At 40.7% G+C, this 13,180-nt stretch overlaps 1 protein-coding gene across 17 annotated transcripts in view; it reads right to left on the bottom strand.

Annotated features, from left to right (window-relative positions):
- Positions 1–12,937, bottom strand: part of LOC115406293 (titin-like) — a 39,968-nt gene extending 27,031 nt beyond the window's left edge. For 15 of the 17 annotated variants that reach the window (XM_030116220.1, XM_030116231.1, XM_030116228.1 and 12 more), the window contains exons 1-15: positions 12,524–12,937; positions 10,466–10,669; positions 10,294–10,377; positions 9,855–9,959; positions 9,598–9,753; positions 9,310–9,453; positions 9,045–9,188; positions 8,411–8,554; positions 8,200–8,319; positions 7,990–8,109; positions 7,860–7,904; positions 7,716–7,763; positions 7,596–7,622; positions 2,437–2,568; positions 300–2,297 (exon numbers count right to left, since the gene is read on the bottom strand). In XM_030116220.1, the coding sequence (XP_029972080.1) occupies positions 300–2,297; positions 2,437–2,568; positions 7,596–7,622; positions 7,716–7,763; positions 7,860–7,904; positions 7,990–8,109; positions 8,200–8,319; positions 8,411–8,554; positions 9,045–9,188; positions 9,310–9,453; positions 9,598–9,753; positions 9,855–9,959; positions 10,294–10,377; positions 10,466–10,669; positions 12,524–12,533 (3,481 nt within the window). In that variant the 5' untranslated portion in view covers positions 12,534–12,937. Of the gene's footprint in view, positions 1–299; positions 2,298–2,436; positions 2,569–4,681; positions 5,096–7,595; positions 7,623–7,715; positions 7,764–7,859; positions 7,905–7,989; positions 8,110–8,199; positions 8,320–8,410; positions 8,555–9,044; positions 9,189–9,309; positions 9,454–9,597; positions 9,754–9,854; positions 9,960–10,293; positions 10,378–10,465; positions 10,670–12,523 lie in introns of those variants that run through there. The other 2 variants (XM_030116229.1, XM_030116235.1) reach the window with 2 other exon arrangements.
- Positions 12,938–13,180: the final 243 nt, after the last annotated feature.

Raw genomic sequence — 13,180 nt, 5'->3', positions numbered from 1 at the left:
TTCATTTGTTTATCCTATTTTAATGTATTATTTATTTTTAGAGCAAATCCATAGTGCTGTCTGAGTTTTTTTTAATGTCAAATCAAAGTCATTATCTTCTTCAGGTGATTTTCTGCCATTTCTGTTTTGTACCATGAGCCCTTCATCATATTTTGTATCATTCCGTAAATTTAGCATTCTATTTATTTGTGTTCTTTCTTTGGTGTCGTCAGCAGCCACTGGGTGGCTTTCTTTTTTTGTCGAGCAGTTTTATGAGGACATCTTTTTTCTTTGGCGATTACCAAAAACCGTTGGCGTACCTGTCACATTGACCTTCTTCGGTTCCTTTGAAGTTGTCTTGCCTACTTCTTGTTCTTTAGATGCCTTTGTTGTCTTTCGTTGTTTGAAAATTGCCTCTGTCTTTTCTTTGGAAGGCTTTTCATCTTTCATTGCTTCATGTTTCATCTCTATCTCTGCAAGGGTTTCTTGCTTTTTCTGAGGCGGCTTCTTGACAACTTTTTCTTCTGTGGGAGTCTTTTTGGCTTCTTTAGTCTCTTTTTTAAGTGATTTCTTTATTTGTTGCTCCTTTTTGTCAGGTGTTTTGGCTTCTTTCTTTTCTTTTGGTGGTTCTTTGACCTCTTTTTCATCTTCTGTTGGTTTCTTGACTTCTTCTTTCTCTTTGACAGGTTTTTTAACCAGTTCATGTATTTTCAGTGATTTTGTGATGACTTGCTTATCTTTGAGAAGCTTTTTGACATCCAGCTTTTCTTTCGGAGCTGTCTTGATTGCTTCTGTAATATTTTTCTGGACCTCTGCCTTTTCTTTGGGCGGTGTTATATCTTTGTCTTTTTTATGGGGTTTCTCTAGTTCTGTCTCTTTAGATGGTTTTCTTGTCTTATTTACATGTTTTTCGATAGCTAACTTCTCTTTAGGTGGTGTCTTCACTTCTTCTGTACGTGGTTTGATTTCTTTCTCTGCTTTAAGAGATTTCTTGACTTTTGCCTGTTGTTTCTTCTGTGTATCAACGTCTCTTTTTTCTTGAGGTTTCTTGACTCCTATTTTCTCTTTAGGAGGCTTTGTGACCTCTTTCTTTTCTTTTGCAGGTTTCTTGACTTCTTTCACTTCTTTGATTAGTGCTTTGACTAATTTCTCTTCTTTAAGAAGTTTCTTCACTTCTTCTTTCGCATATTTTGTTATTTCTTTCTCCTCCTTGGCTGGTGTCTTGTCTTCAGCCTCTTCTTTAGTTGGCCTCTTGACCTTTGCCTTTACCTTGAGGGATTCTTTGACTTTTTTCACTTCTTTGGGTTGCTTAACTTCTTTCTTTACTTCACTTGGTTTGTCTATTTTTTGCTCATCCTTGAGAAGTTTCTTGACTTCTACCTCTTTTTTAGGAGGTTGTTTGACTTCTTTCTTTTCTTTAATTGGTCTCTTGACATCTGTCTTTTCTTTGGGTAGTTTCTTCTCTTTTTTCTCCAGTTTGGCTGGTTTCTTGATGTCTTGCACTTCTTTAGGCTCTTTCTTTATTTCTTGATCATCTTTGAGAAGCTTCTTGACATCTACCTCTTTTTTAGGAGGTTGTTTGACTTCTTTCTTTTCTTTGATTGGTTTCTTGACATCTGCCTTTTCTTTGGGTAGTTTCTTCTCTTCTTTCTCCAGTTTGGCTGGTTTCTTAATGTCTTGCGCTTCTTTAGGCTCTTTCTTTATTTCTTGGTCATCTTTGAGAAGCTTCTTGACATCTACCTCTTTTTTAGGAGGTTGTTTGACTTCTTTCTCTTCCTTGATTGGTTTCTTGACTTCTGCCTTTTCTTTAGGTAGTTTCTTCTCTTCTTTCTCCAGTTTACTTGGTTTCTTAATGTCTTCTGCTTCTTTAGGCTGTTTCTGTATTTGTTGATCATCTTTGAGAAGTTTCTTGACATCTACCTCTTTTTTAGGAGGTAGTTTGACTTCTTTCTTTTCTTTGATTGGTTTCTTGACTTCTGCCTTTTCTTTAGGTAGTTTCTTCTCTTCTTTCTCCAGTTTGGCTGGTTTCTTTCGGTCTTTAACTTCTTTAGACTCTTTCTGTTTTTCTTTCTCATCTCTAAGAAGTTTCTTGATCTCTACCTTTTCTTTTGGAGGTTTCTTGACTGTTTTCTTCACTTGGGTTGGTTTTTTGGCATCAGCTTTTTCTTTGGGCGGTCGCTTGCCTTCTGCCTCTTCTTTGGCTATTTTCTTTTCTTTTGCCTTTTCCTTTTCTGTTTTCTTCACTTCTCTCTCTGCTTTGGGTTTCTTGACCTCTTTCTCCTCTTTAAGAAGTTTCTTTTCTTTGAGAGGCTTTTCTTCTAAGATTAGAGCAGGACATCATAAATGTAGAAGCATGTTTAGACAGAAAGATTGATCATTTTCATTTGTTTAGCAAAACATTTATAGTCAAAAGCAACTTGCAAGTATAGTATATTCAACACATGGTGTGTATTTTACCTTTCAGTTGTTTTTCTTTCTTCTCCAGGGACTTGGCTTCTTTCTTTGGCTTTGATTCTTTGGGTTTTGTAACTACAGTGTCTTGAAGTTTGGGTTTAGCCTCAATTTTCTTCTCACTTTCGAGTTCTGCAGCTTCGAGATAAGCAACAATACATATTTATAAGCATCACGACCCAGGGTATGAATTAAACTCTTGTGTTTATCATAATATATTAAAGCAGTGAAGACAGTATGTAGCTATAACATGATTACCGTATTTTTCGGGCTAAGGCGCAGTTAAAATCCTTTGATTTTCTCTAAAATGGACAGTCTACCTTATAATCCAGTGAGTTTTACGTATGAACCACGTAGCTACCATAGTGAGGAGCCTCACGGTGTGGCATGTACCGGTTAGAAGGTGAAGCGGAGAGAGAGCTGCCTCTCAGCAGTTGGTATTGTTACGGCCACAGTAAGTTCTGAAGTTTAATAAACCAGCATTAAGACATCCAACTCGTCTTCCTTTCAACCAGAAAGCTGGACGTTACTTTACTATTACCCGGTGCACCTTGTCTATGAACAACGGGCCATTATTGACACTTTCATTGGTATTGCGCCCTATAATTCGGTGTGCCTTATGGCCCGAAAAATCCGGTATTTGAGTTAAAATAAGTGAGGAAGTTCAAGTCAGTAAAAACATTACCTTTACTGTTGGAATTTTTAGCTTCCACTATTGAAAATCTTCCTGTTCCCTCTCTCAGTACTACAGTTGATTGTGTGCAACTATGTAACTTAGTACTAGAATGTGAGTAACTCAACAGGGACCTTACTTTACATATAGGTGAAGAGGAGTGTTAATTCCCAAGGAGAAGGATGTGACAGACATCAATCAATTCCGATCAGTTTGCCTTCTCAGTGCTGAGAGAAAAACCTTTTTCAGTGTGATTACACAGAGGTTGTCCACATAGTTGGAGAACAGGAATGTCAACACAACTGTACGGAAGGCTGGGATTCCTGGGTTTTCCAGTTACTTGGAGCATACCAGTATTATCTGGCATCAAATCCAAGCGACAAAGAAGGACAAAGTATACCTTCATGTCATCTTTCTCAAAGCCTACTTTGAAGACCTGAAACTGTCCTTTACAACAGCTGAACATCAAGATAAACCTCATGTGAACACCATCTATTGGCACAAAGGACAATTTTCCATCATGTCCCGTGTCTATTGATTGTAAATTGACAGTACTGACAAACTGAAAAAAATGGCCTAACAATGAGCAGTCATGCTTGCAAAAGCACTATAAGCACTACTAAAAAAAACACTATAATTAAAAACACACACACACACTATGTTATTATGTCATCAAAGCAATCAGTATTCACGATCTTTATCCAGGAGTCTATTTCTGTTTTTTTTCAGCCTCTTAGCTCCACCAAGCTGCTCTCTTAATTTTTTTTTTTTTACCGTAACTTGAGGACATTTTGAAGGAGGCTCACTTTATCAAACAGGGGGAAAGAAACTCTATCAGAGGCGCTGGCTTTTATTAAATGCTGTACTGTAGTAAAATGGAGGTGATCCAGTGCAGCTGTTCGGGCCTCTGCCAGTTAACCAAACATGGCTCAATCTCAGTATTGAATTCACGTCTTTATATTCATGTCCATTTCTTAAAGTTGTTTCCTCAAAAAACACATCCAAAGTGTGATTAATCAAACTCTTATTAATTAATTCTTTTGGCCAGAAGAAATAACATTTTGTGTGCAAAGTGAATTTAACTCATCCTGAAACGCCAAATACAAATAGCCCAAATCAATCAAAAACAAAAGTTGTGAATATAAACCTAATCAAATACATATGTGGATTTTAATTAAAGGATTTATGCAAATCTGGAGCTATGTATGCTTCTCATTTTCCAGTTTTTGCTGAGCTAGGGAAATGTGATGCCCTCAGACTGGAGGGGTGTTTGGAGCAGCAAACAAATTTTTGATCTGTTTTTATCGTGAATACCAGTTGTTCTACTTTAGTCTGTAATGCTCTTTGAGACAAATTCTCCAGCATGTTGCTAACTCAAAGAAATGAACAATAAATGTGAGAAAATTAGATGATTTTGAAACAGACATTTGTGAGGCCTTGAACATTCAATGAAAACATGAAATATGGAAAAAGTAGATGAACTCACACCACAAAGCCACACATTTACCGTCTATCAACTTAACTGCTGATGGAAAACACCATGAGGAACATGTGATGAAGACGGGAAGAGTTTGGTACCTTGCTCATATTTGTTGAGTCGGTCTTCTTCGTGAGAATCTCTCGATCTGAGCCTCTTTAAAGACACATGAGTCTTCCTCTTTCGTTTGGGCTCGGCCTTTCTACTCTCACTGTTGTTGTTATTTTCATCGTGATCGTCGACAATGTCGGAGAATTCATCTTCATCATAAACAGGTGGCAGAGGTGTTTTGTCTTCCTCGTCATCGGAGTGAAGTGCAGCAGTGTCGTTATCAAGCGTTTCAGACGAGAGAATTTCAATGTCAAGTGTTGGAACTGAAGGCTCTTTGTCTTCATCGCGCTCTTTGAGTAAACTGTCTTCTATCATTAGATCTGGATAATCTTCACTGTCAATTATTTGAAGTAGTTCTTCATCAACATAAAGATCTGTCGTAAGATCTATAGTGTTCACTTCATCTTCTTCTGCCACATCTTTAGCTATTGGTTCTTCCTCCTCCTCCTCCTCCTCCTCCTCCTCTAGATCTTCAACGAGATCGTCTCCTATTTTGATCTTTTCCCCTTTTTCATCTTCTACTTCATCTTCCCTCATTGAGGTGTCCTCCAATATTTTGAAAACAATTTTGACATCTTCCTCCTCCTCCTCCTCCTCCTTCACGTCATCGTCTACCAAAAGCTCCTCTTCCTCCACCAAAGCATCTCCACGTTTGGTTTCCTCCTCCTTTTTTTCTCCCAAGGAATCTTCAATTTTTGTCTCCTCCCCTTCCTCCTCCTCCTCCTCCTCCGCCTCCTCCTCCTCCTCCACATCATCATCATCTACCAAAAGGTCATCGGTTGTGGTCTGCTTGTCCTCCTCCTTCTCTTCCTCCTCTACAGAAGCATCAACAGTTGGAGCTTTGTCATCTTCTTGCTCTTCTCCCGAGACATCTTCAGTTTTGTCTTGTTTCTCCTCGTCTCCCTCCTCTTCCTCCACCAAAATGTCTTCACTTTTGGTTTCCTCCTCTTCTTTGTCTACCAAAGCATCTTCAGTTGTAATCTCTGCATCCTCCTCCTCTTCCTCCTCCTCCTCCTCCTCCTCCTCCTCTTCCAAAATGTCTTCAGTTTTGGTTATCTCTTCTTCATCTTTTTCCTCCTCTCTCTCTGTTGAAACATCTTCAGTTCTGGTCTCCTCTCCCTCCTCCTCCTCCTCCTCCTCTGTTTCTGCTGAAGCATCTTCAGTTGTGGTCTCCTCCTCCTCCTCCTCCTCCTTCTCCTCTCTTTCTTCTGAAACATCTTCAGTTGTGGTCTTTTCCTCCTCCTCCTCCTCCTCCTCCTCCTCCTTCTCTTCTTCCAAAACTTCTTCCATGTTGGTCTCCTCCTCCTCTTCTGCCAAAACATCTAATGTTTCAGGACTCTCCTCCTCTCCGTCATCTGCTGGATGCATCCCTTCCTCCCTCTCCTCCTCTTCCTCCTCTTCATCTACCAAAACTTCAGTCTCAGCGGCTTTATCTTGTTGTTCTTCATCTTCGCCTTCCTCCTCTTTTTCCATTTCCAGTTGTTGCACATCTTTTGTCTCAGTGTCTTCTTCGTCTTCATCAGCGTCTTGCTCCAGCGGTGGCTCTTCAAGGTCGACATGTTTCACTAGTGACGTGACAGCAACAGATTTAGTGGCCGTTATCGATCCTCAACCTAAAGAATGTGACTGTTAAAGAAGGAAACATCAATACCATGGTCTTCCTCTGCCTCTGTGGTGTCTGCTTCACTGGCAGCTTCGGTGGGGATTTCGGCCTCCACCTGCTCCTCCTGTGAGTCTTCGCTTATCTCTGCAGCGGCAGCGGGTTCGTCTCTAGCAGCCTGTGTGATCTCTGCAACTGTACCATGTTGTACCAGTCACCGCTTTCATCTGAACGCCACAAGCTGTGGTGTTTTATAAAGGCATACAGCTACAGATGGTTTTCGACGTACGGAGGAAAATAAATGGGGTGAAATGGCAGCAATGATGGGGACCATAACGCTGTAAAGTTTAAACCACATGTTGATGGTAACGTGATTATAGGAAAGAACAACTAGTTCACATGACTGTGCTGGAATTATTACGCTTTTTGTTTACAGTTATCAAATCTTGAAAGAGTTCAAACCAGAAAAAAAGCCCTATGGCTTAATAATAACATAAGTACCAACTCTTGATGTGGTCTAGACTTTTACGACAACGTGCACACATAAAATTAAATGTTCCACATAAAAATAATACAGATTCAGTTCAGACAAACAAAAGATAAGATACAGTACACATAGAACAGTTTCGGAAAGACTTGAATTACAGATGTCAGTCAATCTTTTGAAAGGAAGATGCAGGAAAGGGCAACAGAAGAATGCAACACAAACCGACGGAGAGGAAATGAAGTGTATTTGAAGCAGTGTACCTGTTCGTTAAATCATATTTTGACATGTTTCTCTCAATTTCATTCCTAATTAACAATTTTAGTGCAAATTATGTAACAAAGAGACGAGGCTTGCTCACTGTAAGTCATCGTGCACAATATTATACAGAATATTTTCAAGAACACAACAATGAATGGGTCAAACGGTATTAATTCACAGTCCATTTAAATGTTGCAACAAACCGTGAGAGAATTCAAAATGGAGAAATGCAGTCAGAGAATCCATAGCCATGTGTTTGCAAAATACATTTATTATAAACAGGATGTACAGTGGTTATTGATGCATATTCGTCCATGCCATCATGTCAACACTGCATATAGATCCAAATACACAGAGTATTTTCAGAGTAGTTGAGGGCTGACGAACCACATTTAACAACGGCACAGCATAGCATGGAAACACAGAACTGAGTGCAAACATGCAAACTCAGACAGAAAAAAAGTGTTAGAGGGAAAAAAAATCAAGGACAAGGCTATGCACTGTTCTTGCTGGCAACACATTTGTGTACATGTGCGATTAATAAATAACATAGTCTTACCTTTGTCAGCTGGAGGAAGAAATTCACCTGTTTCAAAGAAGACATGAAAAAAAACATGTATTTTGAGCTAAAGGAAGCATTGCTGTAATGAACAACAGAAGATGAACTGCCATCTCTTACCTTTCCTCCTCACCAGGTGAATTTCAGATGGCTCACCAGTTGATTGATCTGCGAAAAGAGAAATCAGCTTCCATCTGTAAGCGCCCTTTTGTTAAAATACGACATGTTTGTACGTCTCTCAAAATGAAACTTTAAAAGTAAAACCTTTGTCAGTCACGATGTTTACGACGGGAGTAGCAACAGGTTCGCCTAAAAGAAGCAAGAAGAAAAAAGAATCATGAAGATACGGGTGTAAATTTCGTTCATGATATTTAGAAACCGTTTGCAGTCGCACCTTGATCACCAACAATCATACTCGACATGTAGGCCAGGAACACGTCCTTCTTGTCTGAGAACTCCAACACGGCATCTTCAACGACCTTCATGGGGTCAATGGACACTTCAGGCAAGATTCCTGCGCAAGAAACACACAGATGAGCAAGAGACATTAGTCAGGTTTAAGAAATAATTCATCAAAATAAATGCTTTTAAAAGAAAAACAAACCTTCTTCCCCAGTCAGAGTTGTGGAGATGTAGTTCACTATCATGTTTATCTGATCTGTGGCGATTTCTGCAGTTGACTTCAGGACCGACGTGGGACTGAATCCCACCGTCTGCTGGACACCTGAGCCGCCGAGACAGGGAAGCAGCCGCTGGTGAGTTTATGGGGAGAAAGACCGAGGCGGCGGGGAATCGTTGCAAGGCTGATACGGTACCTTGGAGTAAGTCCAGTATCACATCAAGAATTGCACAGAGCACACCCTGGATGTATCCAGATATTCCACTCACAAAGTCATTAGTAACACTGAAGGCATTTCTGCCAATAACCACAGGGTCAATGAAGCTAATGTCAGTTGTTCCTGAAGGAGAACGACACATTCGACAGGTTCAACACTTTTCACTGATATATTAGAAACATTAAAGACAAGTTAGAGATCTGTCACTTAAAAACAAACATTCAAGGTTGCAATCACCTGAAAAATATCGTCCATTTTTTTAAAATATTCAGTTTCAGTCTATGTATCAGACACAAGGAAATGACAGTCATGACAAATACAAATCAGTTTTGCATTCTCTCTTCAAAACTTGCATTCAACGTGGATGAAAACAGGTTTTCAAAGCGTGTGAGGATTGAAATGCAAGTCTATTATGACTTCATACTCCAGTTTATCCCATTACTTCATTTCATAACCATTACAATAACAATAAATGAACTCCAAAACTATGTATCTTATGCAAATCCCCTTCCCTGCTGCTGCGCCCCTCCCCGAAACTCTTTGATTGCTCCACACTTTGAAAGCCAACGTAATAAACACAACATACAAACAATAGCAACATGGCTGCTGGTACCTTTAATTATGTCGAGTACGCTGTCTGCGACGGCACAGAGCACATCCTGGACGTATCCCACTATTCCACCCACTGTGTCGTTTGTAACATTGAAGATGTTTCTGCCGATCACCACCGGGTCCATGAAGCTGATGTCAACCGTTCCTGTCAGACACAAAACCGAAATAAAGTCAGAGTGAAGGAAAGCAGACTCTGCCAGCCGTGACAAATGGTTATTGATGAGATATTAAGGCGTTAAAGGTTAAGCAGGAGTGGGGGTAAATACCTTTCACTACATCGATTACAGTGTCCAGTACGGAACAGAGCACATCCTGGATGCCGCCCACCACTCCACACACGAACCCGTTAGTAACGTTAAATACATGTCTGCCTATCACAACCGGGTCAATGTAGCTCAGGTCAATTTTCCCTGAAAAAAGACGAAGGAGTTTGTGAGAGGATAAAATGAAATTATTAAATTCACACGTGTCAAAGGGGGAGTCAAAGGTCAGTGTTTGTTACAAAATTACACTTTTCAAAAACTTAAATTAGCACTGAAATATGGAAAACATACCTTTACTTATATCCAGTATTGTTTCCAATATTGTATCCACAATGCCGCATAGCGCATCCCTGACAGATCCCACCGTGCCGCTTATCAAGTCGTCTGTTGAATGGAAAACCCGTCTGCCGATAACCACAGGGTCAACGTAGCTGAGGTAGAAGGTGCCTGTGGTGCAGAGGGAGACCATTAGAGACATAACGGATTCACCGGACACGTGTTTTTTTATGTGTATGCACGAGTTTGTAACGGTGGGCGGCTTGTCGCACCGTCCTCATCTGAAAAATATCGAACAAATCCGTCTCTCGCTTCAGCTATTTCTTCGACTGCATAAATGGCTGCAGAATGCGGGTCGCTTAAATCAGGAGCACATTCTGCAGAGAAGTGAGAATTTCAATCAGTGTTTGTTATGAATCTTGAGCTGCTGTTAGGTTGACCTATGACCCTAATGCATTGCTATCATCCTGTATTTCAGTTTGAGTACAGATTCACAGAACTCTAATGACCGCCTAAATTTTAGCTTCATCAGTTGGGAGTTCTAAAGTTTACTGTATAAAAACTGAAATTTTATCTCAGGAACTGTCGATGCTGCATGAAATCCATGCATTTATGTCAAGATCTGCTGTCGTGCCATCACTTGCGTACATAAATCATCTTAGAAATAATAACTTCTCAGTGATACACCACAGGAGACAGCTTCTTCTTTACCTTGAAACTTGTTGAGTAGGCTGGAGACTTCCTCCACTGCGTCGTTCACCGCTCCAACGGGATCTGAGATAATCTGCTGCACGTCTGAGGACGGAGGCAGAAATGGTGACAATCCTGCACGTGCTGGTTAAAACTGAGATAGATAAACTCATTGAAAGTGTCAGCGGCCTACCGGGGACGGCCTTGTATTCCACAAAGTCGAACATCACCACACCGACAACCACCCAGGAGAGCAGAGCGGCCAGGGCGATGAGCAGCTCCACAGACAGCTTCAGCTTCCTGAGCAGGCCCAGACATTTTGACCTGATGAAGCCCGTCTGTGCTGCTTCTGCTCCAGCCGACCCGCCGGCTGCGGGGACAGAGGCCGGTTTGGCCCCTATAGATTAAAAAAGAAATAAAAAGATCAGGCTGGAAGTATGACTCTGATTATAGACATATATTAACCAGATCAGCTTTGTACAAATAAATAACCTGGTTTTGTTGTATGACTGAGGAAACGCACCGAGGTCAGACAGAAACTGTCAGTTACAGATTTTGTCCACCAGGGGGCAGTGTGATAGTTTCATCAGAAAATAGAGGCTCAAGAAATCCACATACTTCTTTAATTTAAAAGATTGTTTTTGCTCCAGACAGAGTTTTGATGACTTTACTTGTGTTATCTTTATAGTTTCATTTAACATTTAAATTAAGCTTATTTCAAGTCATCGTAGAGAGAAAGAAACCTTCATGAAAGGACCATAAATATGTAAATTTGGTGTACTAATGGTGGAAAACGTTCCTTATTGTTGAGGAATTGTCTCTGAAATACTAAACAGAGGTGAAATGGATGTCAATTTGATTGTAAATTCACTTTGATTGAAGTTAACAGAATGATTAACAGGAACTCAGTGATACTCTGTTAAAGAGGTCAATGTGGGAAATAGCGTCACTGTCCTGACACATTTCTCATCTAAAGATATACATACAGGTGTTCAAAGATTTCTTTCTTGTACAAGCACTGTTTTTAATCATGTTCATGTGAACGACAGTAAGATTGTTTTCATTTTTCATTTATTGTCCCTCAGCAATTTGAATTAATCTGTCACTTGTTGTATAATCTTGTCTGCTCTGGAAAAACCGGATTATTTTGTCATTCCAGTCAAATCATCAAAATAAACTCGCAGACAGACTCCACCTGTCGCGAAGTGGTACAGTGACGCAGTTGGAGCCGTGTTATTTTTCCAACATGAACCTGGTGCCAAGGTGCGAGGGACACCTTCACACTGTGAATGAACTCTGAGCATGCCTGTCTCATGACTCACTTCCTCCAAAACGACAGGTTGAGAAAGCAGCCAAAACAGTGAAAACACTCCCTTCGTTTGGCCCAGTACTTCAGGATGGACAGACACATTTAAACTGAGTCCAAAGGAAAACAATGTGGCACTTTGCATGAACTGTGTGTTTCTGAAGCCCTGCAGCCTCAGCAAACAACAGATCTGGTAGTAAAATAACTCTTGTCAGAGCAAATAACTCAAGGCAGCCGTCATAACTTCAAATGGTGAAAGTTGCATTGAGATCAACATTCAACAGCACTTAGACACTTTCAGATTTAACCACAGTTTCCTGCTGTTGGCACAGTTTGTTGTCGGTTGTTTTCATGTCAAACCTTCAAACCCGAGTCTTTTCCTGTGTGAACTTGCCAATGAGACAAATATGCTGATATGATAAACAAGACAGATGCACGAGTGTTAACCATAACATAACATAACATGAGCGTGTTGTTGATGTGTATTGACAGTTTCAATATTTTGAGGGAAATATAGTCCATTATTTTAGTTTTATTATCAGATTTCAAACCCTTTACACCTGTACTTTTGACACTTTGACACTTTCCTCCCAGAAACACAGAGGCAGTGTTTTGAATCAAGCCTTTCTCACTGGAACCAAGCATTTATTTCCAAATATTTCGCACTTTTAAATTCATAGCATTAACCTGAGCTCATTGTCCAACGAGCCTGAATAACTGGAGGTGTTGGCCGCAGCAGTCACGTCCGTCACAGGAGACCAGCTCTAATACACCAGCTACATGATAGCCTGTATTTATAGCAACCGACTTTCAACACATTTTGCAAAGGGGACGCAACTTTCCTTTAACACATCCAGCGTTCAGCATCTTAAATCCTGATTTTTACGTTGTGTCACAGTCGATTCGTATCGGTGCCGATCAAAGGTTCAGGTGTGACAATCCTACCTTCGGCCATGGCGAGGTGGAGACTGTTTCAGGTGGGATCCTTTCAGTTTGGGCAAAGCCTCCTCATGCGGGACCGATTGGTGTCAGTAAATCCAATCAATGTCAATTTTGCATTAATAAAAAAGAAAAAAATATCCCACTTAGTGAATTATTCCATTTCCACTGGGTCGTCAAGGCCTCGCTCATGTCATGCACATGTCCACAATGAGTTAAAATCATCCAAACCTTGATGAAAAATAATAAAAATAAATCATGAGCTTACAGGTGTTGGGGAATTTGGAGCTGCCGGTGTGGCAGCTTTGGAGAGGGGGGTCTGGGGACGGTGGGGCGAGGGAAGGCAAGGCAGGAGAAGAAAGAGCCAAGCTAAGCACGGGGCTGGGGCAGGGTGAGGGGCAACCGTGGTATTGGTGCCTCACATGGGTATAGGTCACGGCGGAGAGCAGGGAGGCTTCACGGTAACTTTATCCTGGTTATTATTAGCCGGAGCTCCGCTCCAGCCTGCGGCAGGCCTTTTTTGGCGGTTGAAGGAGGGCGTGTGAGATCGGTTGGACAAATTGAAAAAAGCCTGCTGGTTGCTTCATTAATCTGCCCACGACACAACAAATCAGACTCCCAAGAAGATACCAAAGAGTGGAAATCTGTCTAAATAACAGATTA

Source organism: Salarias fasciatus, chromosome 19 (assembly GCF_902148845.1).
Source record: "Salarias fasciatus chromosome 19, fSalaFa1.1, whole genome shotgun sequence".
Taxonomy (NCBI): domain Eukaryota; kingdom Metazoa; phylum Chordata; class Actinopteri; order Blenniiformes; family Blenniidae; genus Salarias; species Salarias fasciatus.
Note: the sequence above shows the minus strand (reverse complement) of the source record. Positions and strands in the feature narration are given on the sequence as shown.